Source organism: Urocitellus parryii, chromosome 1, assembly GCF_045843805.1.
Source record: "Urocitellus parryii isolate mUroPar1 chromosome 1, mUroPar1.hap1, whole genome shotgun sequence".
Lineage (NCBI taxonomy): Eukaryota > Metazoa > Chordata > Mammalia > Rodentia > Sciuridae > Urocitellus > Urocitellus parryii.
Genome location: NC_135531.1, coordinates 8,144,783 through 8,158,421, shown reverse-complemented (window position 1 = coordinate 8,158,421; position 13,639 = coordinate 8,144,783). Strand labels below are relative to the sequence as shown.

The 13,639-nt window shown below is 43.0% G+C and overlaps 1 protein-coding gene across 1 annotated transcript in view; it reads left to right on the top strand.

The window, feature by feature from the left end:
* Positions 1-13,639, top strand: part of Sema5a (semaphorin 5A) — a 446,744-nt gene that overhangs the window by 303,209 nt on the left and 129,896 nt on the right. Inside the window, exons 9-10 of the mRNA XM_026397069.2 lie at positions 6,919-7,204; positions 11,578-11,713. Coding sequence (XP_026252854.2) covers positions 6,919-7,204; positions 11,578-11,713 — 422 coding nt within the window. The remainder of the gene's footprint in view (positions 1-6,918; positions 7,205-11,577; positions 11,714-13,639) is intronic.

Sequence of the window (13,639 nt, the reverse complement as noted above, 5' to 3'; positions counted from 1 at the left end):
GCAAGTCCGAAGGTTGTCTTCATAACGTTCAGTTAAATGTTTTGCTTTCCCCCAGGTCATGGCCTCCCCCATTTGTTCACCTGTGGTTTGGATACTTGGATTGTGGACTCTCCAAGTTTTGATCTCTTTTTTCTGAACCTGGTCCATGCAAGAGACTAAGCTGTATCTACCACATTGGTCTATTGATTCTGTTACAGCTTGTTGGGAAACTGAATCATGTTACAGAGCTCAGTGTATTTTTCAAAGAAATCTTACATGTTGTTCTGTTAGTCTTTTAAAATATTTTATAGGCCTTAAAATATTTCTTGTATCCTTATATTCAAGTTTATCTTCCAATTAAAAAAAACCATGAGTGTCTATGTTGTGAAATAAATTGTTACTTCCTAAAATGAGTGAATCTAAAATTTTCAATGACTGCCAGAAAAAAAAATGAATGTGGCAAATGGAAATTTTCTATTTTAAAAACATTTAGGTATTTTTATGAAATAATTTTTAGCTCATTGAGCCTAAGAATGTGTGATTTGGGAGATTTTACCAGAAGTATGGAGACTTTGGAATGGAGATAAGAGAATGGACGTTCATGTCTGTCCTTCCAGCTGGAACTTTAGAAAGGTGCCTAATTCACCACACTCCTGTCGACTTTAAGAGATGGGGGATTCCAGGTGTGGGTTTTGGACACACAGGACCGATGCTCATGCAGAGACGATGGTTTTCCTTTGGGGAGGAGGCAGTGCGGTGGGCAAGTTGGACCTTCTCAAATCAGCAACTCCACGTAAATCACACATTTTCAACAAGCCATAATCCCCTTTGAAAATGGAGGAAACAAAACTGCTCCAGACCTGCTATGAGTGTTGGAGGCCCAGTGAATGAGGCATCTGGGGCTTCAAGGCCACGTGGCTGTGTGAAGGGTAACCCAGGATGCACTGGGCTCCATCCCCCGCCCCATCACCCCCACCACACACAGGAATTGGAGCATCCCCAGAGGCCACTGAAGTCCCTGCTCCTCACTGAGGATTCCTGGCCCCCTGCCTCCTGTCCTGTGGATCCTTCCTTTCCTGACTGTACTTAGGTCTTCTCCCAGGCTGATGGCCCCTCCAGCAGGCTTGATTACCAGCTTTTGACTGGATGGCCTTTCCCACACCTCAGCCTGCCCCTTTCCCTGGTGACCTTTTTCCTAACTCTCAAATTCACCTCCCTGAGCTGGTCCTTGAGGTCCTGGTCATCACTGTAAACATTATCAGTCTCTGTTTTTTTATTTCCTCACACTGTTCTTGGGGAAAGGGCCATATCTATCGGTTGACCAAGGAATACTGAGAGCTGAGGACAGCCCAGAGGAGCGGGTCAGTAAGCCCCCAGTGACCAGGTGACTTTGACTGGCATTCAGGGCATAAGCTGTAGCATCGTCCCTGCCACCGTGTCTGGTCCCAGACTCACTGAAAGGAATGGAGAGCTGTCAATTGATGTGTAGAATGGATAGTTGAAGAGTTAGAGTTGGAAACTTAGAATTCTTTTTTGTTTTTAATATCCATTCTCATTCATTTAGATAAATGTTTCTTGATATATCAACAACTTATGAGTGATCTGTTCATTGATTGAACATAGGGCATCCCCATATTGATGTTCTAAGCTTTGGAATAGAAAGAGTGCACAGTAGAGGCTTCAGATGCTCAGATGTGTTTTTACTTGGTCAAATGCAGGTGATCATTTAACCAGCGTGTTTTATATTAATTTATTTAGTGAGATGATTATTTACACCTGGATAATTGCCAAGCAAGTGCTAAGCCCCTGACATACCTTGGCTTTGATTCACACAGTGACCCTTCATGTGGAGTGTTGCAGTCCTAAAACAAAACCCAGGCCATTCGATAACTTGACTCAGTTCATCTAGCCAGCAGGTGGAAGTGTTGAGCCATGTATACACGCACCTCAGTACTGCATGTATGTGATGCACACACACCTACATACACACCACACATGTGAAACTGTTGGTTATCTTCCACCTCTCTACTCATCTGTTTGTCTTTTAGTGGAAAGCCCAGGGAAAGAATGTTGGTTCCCCCATGGTTTTAAAACCACACTAAATTTCATTTCACTTGAATTATCCAGTCTTCATAAATACCTAAATGAAATAAGACTCACTCCAACCCCGACAACACATTCTTCTTTGGCTGTGACAATGGAAATAATGTACACGATAAAAGAGTGTCTGAAAAAATCCATAAATGTGCATTGACGTGGTTTCATGGGGATCGACACCAACAAATTAGGGAACAGAAACCCTGTGGTTGGCTGTGAAGCCCAGCATGGCTCTATCTATGCTTTTCAGGTTCTAATCATCTTACACTTGATACATGTATGCTTCATCATTTTGATTAAGTGAGGTTCTATTAAATACAAATAATCCAAAGGTACACCAAGAGCCAATCAAGAACCAATATCAATAGCCCAAATCTATTGAGATCCTACTAGGTACCAGTCCCTTTGATCTTAAAGTCTGGCAAAGCAGGTCGTCAGTGCTCCGTTCTCATACAGGACGGCAGAGCATGCCTGACATTGATAATTCAGTCCAGGGCAGGGCTATACCTGTGTGTGCACTGTGCCAAGTCATTTTTAGCTTCCTTTTGACATGTGTCTTACAGAGTGGATTTTTGAAGTGCAAAATAATTTTATGATGGATTTTTGGTTCTAGTAAGATTTTTGTAGAGTTGGAAACTTAGAATTCTTTTTTTGTTTTTAATATCCATTCTCATTCATTTAGATAAATGTTTCTTGATATATCAACAACTTATGAGTGATCTGTTCATTGTTTGAACATGGGCACCCCCATATTGATGTTCTAGGCTTTGGAATAGAAAGAGTGTACAGTAGAGGCTTCAGATGCTCAGAATGTGTTTTTACTTGGTCAAAATCTCAAAATTTTTATCCTTCATCTAATCTCTCATGTTTATTTATAATGTAGCTTCTCAGTACTCCCATCTGCATGGTCATTATTCTAAGTGAAGATGTAAAATAAAAATTTTATTTCATGATTCATAATTCTTATTAACCTGGCATATTTTATACGGCACTCTCATCGGTATTTCAACTTGTTTTACAAACATGAGGAAAATCATCTTCTCCATGCATATATCTCTATATAAGCTGGCATAGACCCATGGCTGCTTTTATTCTGAACTAGCCCCATGCCTTCTGTTCATCTGTGGCTCTGGTGATGCTAAGTTGTAAAGGCTCTCTGAGATCTGCCTTCGTGAGCCCATGTCTGCCGTAGACAAGGAGGCAAGCCTGATTTATGACTTGTTCAGTTCTTTCAGGAGTGACAGATACTAGTTTGCAGTGAATTGCCTTTTAAGAAGACACAGAACTAAATAATGGGAGGAAAACAATATGCATCTTATTATCCTGCCTGACGAGATCCAAACACCTCCTTCCTCCAGATTTATATCTATTAATACAAGAGATGTCTGACTGCTTAACCTTTATTCCTGCTTTTTCACTGTCCTTGGAAGAGGAATGGGATGCTGGCTGAATTTCAAGAGGCTCTGCCTTCCAAGAAATGGAACTTCCTGATTTAATAGCAGGTCACACTGTCAGGGGCCTGTGGTCAACCCAAAGAATCCCTGAGGGGCAGCTGAATGTGCTTCCCAATGTAGTTCAGCTCCCCAGCTGACCTGACCTGTGTTGTGATGAATTAGAGAATAGTGTACACTATACACTGAGCACAACTTCTCTGTGTTCTAAAACAAGAAGCAAGACAAAATGAATTTGAGCATTTCTATCTGACATGCACAATGGTCACCTTATAAAATTGGCTTGAGGACTTGGAGAGAGGGAGGCTTGCTATGGAAAGAGGCAACTGTGGCTCACACCCCCTTCCATTCCTTAGTATTCCCTTTATCTGAGATATCTGCATGGGAGACAGTGTAGTGGAGTGGACAATGGACATGAACAGCCCCTAAGGGTCACTTGCTGACAGGGCAATAGAGACACCAGGCGAAAACCAGCTCTGGTTTAGACCAAACATCTCCCAGACATATTCTTATTTAATAAGCCCTTGAATTGCTGACCTCTTCTTTCTACCTTTTCTTTTTTGTTTCATCCCTAATATCCCTGGTAGCTGGTCTTTTATCTTCTCTGTAATTCATCATGCACGTCCAGAAGTCCAATCCTACCCTTAAACATAGGAAGCATGGCAGATTGTTTCTTTCAGACGAGTATTTTCCCAGTGCAGCATGATGGTACATGAATAGGCTCTGGGCTCAGACCCTCTCGATTCAGACATCCCTACTCCCTCCCAGCCCACTAGCTAGTGGTGTGAACTTGGCTGAGCTGTTAAACCTCTGGGCTTCAGTGTGCTCAGTTATGCACTGGGAAGGACACAGCACTGCCTCTGACTCTTGTGGGTTTGGTGAGCACATGAATGTAAAAGACCAAGCTCAGCATGGCTCAGCAGAATCCACAAACACTTTTTATCACACACAGACCAGTTGGAAGAAACCACGACAGGTCATCTCTCCTTCATGGTGGTTTTCCTGCCTATGACTTCTTAGATAACGAAGTATTCATGACTCCCATTTTGTGCTGCTTGTCTCCATGTTACCAGCAGAAGTGGGTACTGGTGAGGGTTTTGATAGATCTGGGTGCACTCTGCCTCATGCACCAGTGCTGGTGACAGCTCCAGGTCACACAGACCCTGCCCCCAAAGTCATTTTTATGTTCCCCATTTTAGATGGTTTGTTGTTGTTATTGTTGATGATGATGATGACTCTTTAGTTTTAATAAAGTGCTGGAACTATAATCTGGCTTTGCATCCCTAGGTTTAGGACCTATTCTGAAATGATTCAGCCTCCCCTTTCAAAATTATACATACAAGTGATTATTTTCCTTAGACATGAAATATAGGTTTGGTTTTGGGGTCTGCTTTTGTGAGTAATTATCTTGGAGACTCATAGGGAATCTGGATTCAAAACCCTCCAATACTTTCCTTATAGTAAAAAAAAAAAAAAATCAGATATGTAACCTGTTGTATTTGTGAGCATCTCTCCAGGATCCTAAATTATACAGTAATAATAATGAATATAATATTCTTCTCATATGTTTTAATGCAGTTCTGGATTTTGTTTTTGTTTTGTTTTGGTTTGGTTTTTTTGGAACTTGGAGTTGAATTCTCACTAAGCCACATCCTCCAATCCTTTTTATTTATTTATTTTTCTTGAATTTTGAGACGTCTAAATAGCTGAGCCTGGACTTGAACTTCTGATCTTCCTGCCTCAGCCTCCTAAGGCACTGGAATTATAGGCACGTACCAACTGCCTAGTGTATCTTTTTTTTTTTTTAACTGCCCATTTCAGGATAAAGTAATAGTGATTTAAGAATTTTTTGACAGCTTATAAATTAAATTAATTCTCATCAAAAATCTCTGTATATGATGTAATGTACTTAGGAACAGTGTAACAACCTGAAGGGAACTGCACAACCATAGGAATCATGTAGAATGCTTTACATTTTTAAAATGTGCAGTCATATGAAAACATTTTGTGGATGACATTGAAGATATATACATAGTTAGCTAGCTAGCCAGATAGATAGATGGATAGACTGTTTGGAAATTGGCAACAGTCTTGATGAATAAAATAGAAGAGGATTCAGTCAGTGTCAACTCCTCTGTGCCAGTGTTTGAAGTCCCTGTCTGTGTTTCAGGTCTGCCTTAAATGGTAATGTCTTGTCTTGCAGCCAGACATATTTCCAGTTTTCCTGCCAATAGCCTGTTTATTGGCGCAGTACAGTTGTATCTGGTAAGGTGCAAGGTCAATGGAATTGCTCCTACAAACTATCCCTGAAAATGTGCCCTTGTGGATATAGCTGTTGTCTGTATATTTCATTAATTTTGAACACCAAAGGTTATTGCCATAATTACACTAATTGTACTATAAAATTCGGACACTTGCTGAATGAATGAGAGAAACGAATGAGAATCAAATGATTATGACAGTTTTTAAAGATACATATTGGGACATATCAGTGTCTATAGGGTATCCATCACCTCTTTTTCCTCTTCTTCTCAAACAGGAAATTAGAAAGAGAATACTTTCAGTGTAATATGTGAGATTCGGTTGGTAATCTGTATTTCATAATTCCTAATGAGCTTGGTGATTAAGTAAAAGCTTTGTTGTAATTTTGTCAATTCTCAATCCCCTTATTTAAGCCATTTATGAGACTGGTGAGCTTCCAGACAATGGCTTCCTCTCAACACCTTTGTCTCCTCCCAGTGGTTCCACCAGTGACCAGGAATAGGAAAACAAGGCTTCAGCCTCATAGTGACACTGTCACCATAGAAACGGGAATTGCTGAAGCTAATTCGGGGCACTAACCTTACAGTTTGAGTTTTTGTTTCACTTTTCACCAATGGAAAATATTGTAAGGTCTTTACTAAAAGCAGATAAAATATGTTGAAGTCATATACATGGATATAAAGTCAGCATTTTTTTGTGCTGCAAAAACAATTAAAGATTCCTATATTCTGAGTCAAATTTCACCTTTTTAATCTTATTTGCTCTGTTTCCAAAGTTGATGTAAGACTTTTCAAGCAAAGAAATAGACATTGCTTTAATTTGTTCTGCAAACCTCCCCTGGCCTTTTGATGGCATTGATGTCATGCTAGCTTGAGCACTGGTCCAGCTCAGGGTGCTCCAGTGTGGAAGCACGGTATGGATGGCCCGTCATTTGGAACCTGGGCATGAGCCTGAGTGTCCCAGCAACACAGACCATTAAGCCGCTCGAAGGGCTTCCCATTTGTCCTGTAAGGTCCAGGTGTTGTCTAAGCAGAAGCATGTCTCCTTGGGAGAAATACTGAGCAGGCCAAGATAAAATCAGGAATGACACATGGATGTTGAGATTTTTCTTCTTTCCTATCGCTCACAGAACCAAACTTTGTGTCCTCCTATGACATTGGAAATTTCACCTACTTCTTCTTCCGAGAAAATGCCGTGGAGCATGACTGTGGGAAGACCGTGTTCTCCAGAGCCGCCCGGGTCTGCAAGAACGACATCGGGGGGCGGTTCCTGCTGGAGGACACCTGGACCACCTTCATGAAGGCTCGACTGAACTGCTCCCGGCCCGGGGAGGTGCCCTTCTACTACAACGAGCTGCAGAGCACCTTCTTCCTGCCAGAGCTGGACCTCATCTACGGCATCTTCACCACCAATGTGTACGTAGCTGGAAAGAGCATCTTTTTCTTCTCTTTTCCTCATTCTGAATGAGGCTTTTGTTCCTTGACCTCTGAGGATTTAAAGTTGCCCCAAAGGTAGTCTTTCTTATTTTACTGGGCTAATAGCCAAAAAAAAAAAAAGTATGAAAAGAGACTTTTCACTCTGAATTAAGTGTTAGGCAGAGATATGTACTGTGTGAAACTGGCATTAGGAAAATATACATAAATCTAAAAAGTTTTGATCTGTCTTTGGGTCACAGAAATATCAAATTATCTATGATAGATTGTTCTTTTCTGATTTGTGAGTATGTCCTGGGCACTTTGGGGAATACAGGTACATATTAGGTTCTTTTTCCATTTACACAAGTCATGCATTTGTGCATAACGAAAGCCATATTGTTGGGGAAATCTGATCTTTAAGATAACATAATTCTTGCCTGAACCCTGACTTATGTATGAAACTCACATTCTTACTTCCCCATAGTTGCACTTAAACCATTGCTATAGAAGATGGCTAACTTGGGCAACTATTTCTTAAATGAAAATTGCACTTTAAAAATGTTCCTGAAAATATAGCACTTACTTTTCTGTTGGGAATATCCCTACCATCAGGACAGACAGTATTTGGATGGCTGGGCAAAGCATTTGAAGTTTCCCAAGCACTCATTTCCTTTCATTCTGGTAGAGTGGTGCCCAGTTCCTTAGTGCTCTGTGGCTCTGGGTGGTGTGATAAGACCTAACAAGAGCGCATGGGACTCGAAGCGACACTCCCTCAACATTGGCAGAGCTGTGCTTGCCCTGCATCTGGATCACCTTTGCAGTCTCTCATCTGGATACCTAACAACTTTGAGAAAAGTCAAATATTTGTGTCCAGAGCAAAGAATCCAAATCTAAAAGGGTAAAAATTGCTGAGAGATGAGGTGGGTGACCCATACCCCAGCTTGCCTGTGCTTAGCCTGGTTTGGGTGTTGATGACTACCTTGCATCATGGGGAACATTAGTCCTGGGCAAACCAGGCAGTAGATGAATGCATGAAGCTTGCTCAGCTCCCTGCATATTTTTAATTTATTTTTTTTTTATCTCTGGCATCAGAAGTGTGCCCATGAATTATATTTCTTGAGTCATTTACTTTATCTGTCCCTTTATTCCTCATTAGCCTTTTCCTCCTGCCCTTTCTCCTGGTAAGTGTTCAGATTCACTGGATTGAAATGTTACTCCACATTCTCCTTTCTTAGATGTTAGAAAAGCAGGTGGTACGGATGACCCCACCCCGGCCCCCTCCACCATTGGCTGTCCTTATTGTTACAAATCTGCTTTCCAAGCCCAGATGTTATTTTCTACTCCTGGAGAAGTTTCTTTAAAAAAAAAATCAATTTATGGTTTCTGAAGTTGATTTGCTTTCCAAAACCTTGTTTGAAGAGTAGTATAGGCTGCACAAGATAAATGTTCTGTTGCTCAGTTGACATCAATTTTACACACAATGGGGGCTTGGCTTACTTAGTTGTTGATTCCCCTGGCTCTGAGAAAAAAAAAATGACCACAACAAAAACACCAATTTCAAAAGTTACAAAAGTCCTCTGCCTGAACTATTCCAAGGTAGTGAATAGTCCATTCAGAGACTCGCAGAAATGTTTCAGATTACTGTAGGTGAGGTTCTCAGTGCTTTAGTGCAGCCATGACAGAAGTCATTCAACATATGCCTACCTCCTCTTTCTCTCTGGAATCTATTCCCCCTGATTCTTTCTGATACGTCCATCTCTAATCCCATGATGCATCCCACCTGTCCTTCCTTTATGGCGCAGCCTTGATTTGACCCTTTCAACAGATGAGTGCTTTTGTGAGAAGTCTGGCTTCAAACTGAAAGAAAATGAGGTTCAGGTAGCTGGCAATTTCCCATCTCCGAATTTCAGGCTAGAAGTTGGTAGCTTGAAGTTGCAGTTTGCCTCCACACTTTTCAGGATTTCTCACCTGGGAGAATGGGGGCAGCAGGGAAGGACCTATTCTGGCTCATTTCTGTCTCTAGGACGGTGAGATTTTTCTAAACTACTTAGTTAAGAGTTGAGCTGCAGGAACCAGTTTGCTACTGCAATAGAAAATTTTTTTTTTTTAAAGAGAGAGAGAGAATTTTTTTAATAAAAATTTATTTTTCAGTTTTTTGGCGGACACAACATCTTTGTTTGTATGTGGTGCTGAGGATGGAACCCGGGTCACACGCATGCCAGGCAAGCGCACTACCACTTGAGCCACATCCCCAGCCCCAAGCAATAGAATTTTTAAAGGTGTTACCTCTTATTCTGGATATCTATAAATGAAGGCCCAGCGTTCTAGTTGTATGTAGTGTAGAGAATATGACAGAGCATAGTTTAGTGCACATGGATATCTAGACAGTAAAGCTGGTGCTGCTAGGAAAAAGTTTTGTTTTTTTCCCTTCTAAGAAGAATAAGAACTAGAAGGATTATTTTTTTGTTACTTCACTTTTCTACCAGTAACTTTAGGTAATCTTGAAATAGAAAAAAACTTCAAGTTCCCCCATTTCTGGGCTCACTTAAGTGAGTCTTCTGCCATTTTAATCCACTTGGGGCACAAACAAGAAATAAACAGCATTAAATGAGGACAAATGATTACCTTGATTACTGAGAGAAGCCGGGTTGGAGCATATGGCTGCAGGTATCTTAACCCAGATGGACTTACTGATACTGAGCTTTAAGCAGATACATTCACAAGGTCACTGGAGTCTACCCCCAGGCTGGCCTCCTGCTTCCAGGAGTCCCTGGAGAAGGTGTGTATGTGCTTCTGCAGGTCTGCCCGCCCACAGAGCACAGCAAGTGAAGTGCCAGGGGCAGGGGGACGCTGCACCACTGATGCTTTCTCCTTGCCAGGAGTTGGAAAGAAATGTCCTCCCAACACAGTGAGTGACACTGACCAGCAGCTACTGGGACATCCAGGGGAGGCTCTGGGCTGATACCAGAGCCCAGGCCAGCCCCATTCAGAGTGGGAGAAGGGAGTGATCCCAGGTGTGGTTCTAACAGGGAGAGGGTAACGAAGGTAATGTGGCAGTGGGATCACCGCGTGGACTCAGGGACCCATGCAAGGCAGGTGCAATCCTAATGCTGTAGCCTGTGCTGAGGGCTGGCCATGATGCGCCCTCAGTGCTGCTGTTTATCCATCTGAAAAGTGGGGTTGTTCTCAGGATTTGTGGACTCTTCCAGAAACGCAGTGATCCTAGTCAGTGGTTAGCAGAAGGCTCAGGGTGATATTCTAATTAGTGACAGCCCCATCCCCTTCCTGGTCTCATTTCTCCAGAGCCAGACTGCAGGAGTTCAAGTGTCATCCGCTCCCTAGACTGTGGCCTAGTGTCATGTCCTCACCATGACTGCCTCAGTGCCCTTGTCTGAGTCCCTCTTACCTCATAAAGACCACCTGGCCTGGCAGGAGTAAATCCCACAGGGAGGCACTAGCACCTGTCCAGGGTCTGTCAATAAACAAATATACGGCAGGAATTTTGGTCCTGGAGTTTCTGGGACTTTGCCTTTGATGTGACCAAACAGTGGCTATAAGTAGGCAAGATATTGATCCCGAGCATTAATATGGAAAACAAGTACATGTTCCTCTTTCCTCTTTCCACTTCCCCTCTGGAAACCAGAGCTGAGCTTAACATGCAAATTTAACCAAAAATATTGAGCTGTTTCCATGCTTAGTCAAAGGACCAGGACCTTCTGAATCCTCCCATTTACCGCTTTCTCTGCAGAGCCTGAATGCTAAGTTAAGGCTTTAAGATTTCATATGGCAGTGCTGTGGTAGATTTTTCTCTCTGACCCTTCGAATTTACCATCCTTTCTAAATTAAGAAAAAAAAGAATATGAAGGGTCTATCAGGCATTCTTTGCAAAACACTTCCAGTTTATTATTTCTAAAGGATGACAAATAAACACAAATACCAGGGGATTTAGAAGAAAAGGTCTTGACCCACTGCCAGCTAAAGTGGTGAGTGGGGGAGAGGCCACTCGAGTGATGGGAGCCTGCAGCCACCCCAGGCGATGGCCACATTCTTCCAGAATTTGAAAGGCAAAACACACAGCCCTTAAGGATCCCTTGTTGTCCCTTCTGGCTGAATGAAGTAATCCAGCTGGCAGGATCACACGTGTCATATCTGGTAAAGAGTCTTGTTTCAATACCTAGATGGTTTTTTGCTCAAAGAGAAATCCCAGGGAAGCCCCACTCACTGCTCTGACTTGGTCTTGGGGAGGTTTAGGAGACTGGTCTTCTCGCGTCTGAGGCTGCCTCCTGGTCACTGCTGCTGCTCCGTGGCTGGTGGAGGGCCGCGGTCACTGCTGGGCCCTCTGACCGTCTTTGTTTTCTCCCTTGGCTTTGCAGGAACAGCATTGCGGCCTCGGCTGTGTGTGTCTTCAACCTGAGCGCCATCTCCCAGGCCTTCAACGGGCCCTTCAAGTACCAGGAGAACTCGCGCTCGGCCTGGCTGCCGTATCCCAACCCCAACCCCAACTTCCAGGTAATTCCAGGGCAGAGGGCCGCTCTGGGCATGTCCCGTGAAGAACACAGAAACCTCCTGCAGACAGGCTGGGGCAGCGTCCTCCTTGGTGCACACACAGGGCGGCTGCCATCTCCCTGTCCCTTCAAGGGCAGTCCCACGCTCGCTCGGCTTTGCTAATGCCAATGAGCCTTTGTCAACGGTGGCGCCTGGGCCAAAAAAAGGGCCTTTTGTCAGCTGAGAGGCCTGATGCTGAACTGAAAAAGGCCAGCATCCTGTAGGGTGTTAGGAGCCTGGGCTCCAATTAGTGCTAACGATGATGGACTCTGTGTCCCCGAATCTCTGATCCCTGATGAATGGCGTCTGATGAATAGGGCCCAGGGCACAGAGTGATGGAGACACACAAACAGAACTCTAATTGGCAAATATGGTGAGATTTCCTGTTGGGGAAGGCAGAACAAGCTTGTGGCAGCTGGGAGGGGAGAAGCAGAGCTGAAGGTCATTCATCTTTCAGTCACAACATTACAGGATGTCCAGCTGCAAGGGCTTTGTCAGCCTGGCCGCCTCCCAGTGTTGAGAAGAAGCTGAGACCCAAAGAGATGAGGTGATTTATGAGGTTTGCTCAGTCAGCAGGTCTGTTAGTTTGCTTGGGCTGCTGTAATAAAATACCACAGATCGGGGGCTTGAAAAAGAGCCTTGAATTTTCTCCTAGTTCTGGAGGCTAGCAATCCAAGATTCAGTGGAGACAGGGTGACTGTCTGGTGAGGGCTGGTTCCCTTTCTTGAAAGTGTCCATCTTCTCGTTGGTCCCCCTATGAAGGGAGAGACATATTTGGTTTCTCTTTCTTTTTTATTCGGCCACCCGTTCCACCAGGTTAGAGGTCCTCCCTCATGACCTCATTGAACGTTAATTACCTCCTTCTCCTTCGAGGTCCTGCCCCACAGATAGCCACACAAAGCCCAGAGGTTTAGTTCCTACTTGCAGGATTCCCTGGAAGACCTCTTTACTGCCAACGGCTCTCCTGTGATCATCATCACTGTCGCTGTGGGTCTGAGTTGTAGCACCACCAAGTTCTGCCTGCTGTGCTGGCTCCTCCAGGGACCTCAGGTTGCATGCTGGCAGCTGTGCCCTGCTGGGTGAGACTCCTCCACACAAAGGGCAGGAGGTGGAGCCCGGCCCGGATGACCTACCACGACCACTGCTGATTTAGAATCCCAACCATTCTCAATTGCAAAGTCTCAAACGATTCCAATTAAATGACTGTAACATCACTAATAAAACATAAACCTTTTGGCTCCTTAGAAAACTAGGATGATGAAAAGGTTCAATTATTTTAGACTTTACTTGTAGTTTGTAAACATCACTTGATTATAATTATTTTGAGTTTTTGTGTTTGTGTTGTTTTTTCAACTTTTGAAAGAATATGGAATTGGAAATAAGATGACTAATTTACATGTCATCTTTGCCTTTTACTGCTTTCCTTGGACAAATTATTTAGCATCTTCTTTTTTTATATTTTCACCAAGAAAATTGGAAAGGAGGGATACAAATGCATAGAAATATTTTAGGAATAAACTTCAGTAATGTCAATTAATATATGTTTTTACTGTAAAATATATTTGTAAAGGTGACTCTTAGGGACAATCTATTTGCTGCCTTCTGGACTCATATGTTGGGTAAATATATACTTCATTATTCCTTTTCTACAGAAGAGAAAATACACCATTCTTTTGTAAAATCCTGAAGGTTGAAAATTAACAAAGATAATAAATTTTGTAACCCTGTACCACCAGGCAATGGATAATGTTCAGCCACCTCCTCATTTGGATATATTTGTAGCATACCACAGGTGCCCTCATTTCCTCAGGCCACCCGGGCCTGGTTTTATAGTGCTAGTGTCACGGGTGGCAGGCTTGCTCTCATTCACAGGAAGGGAGTTGGCCCACA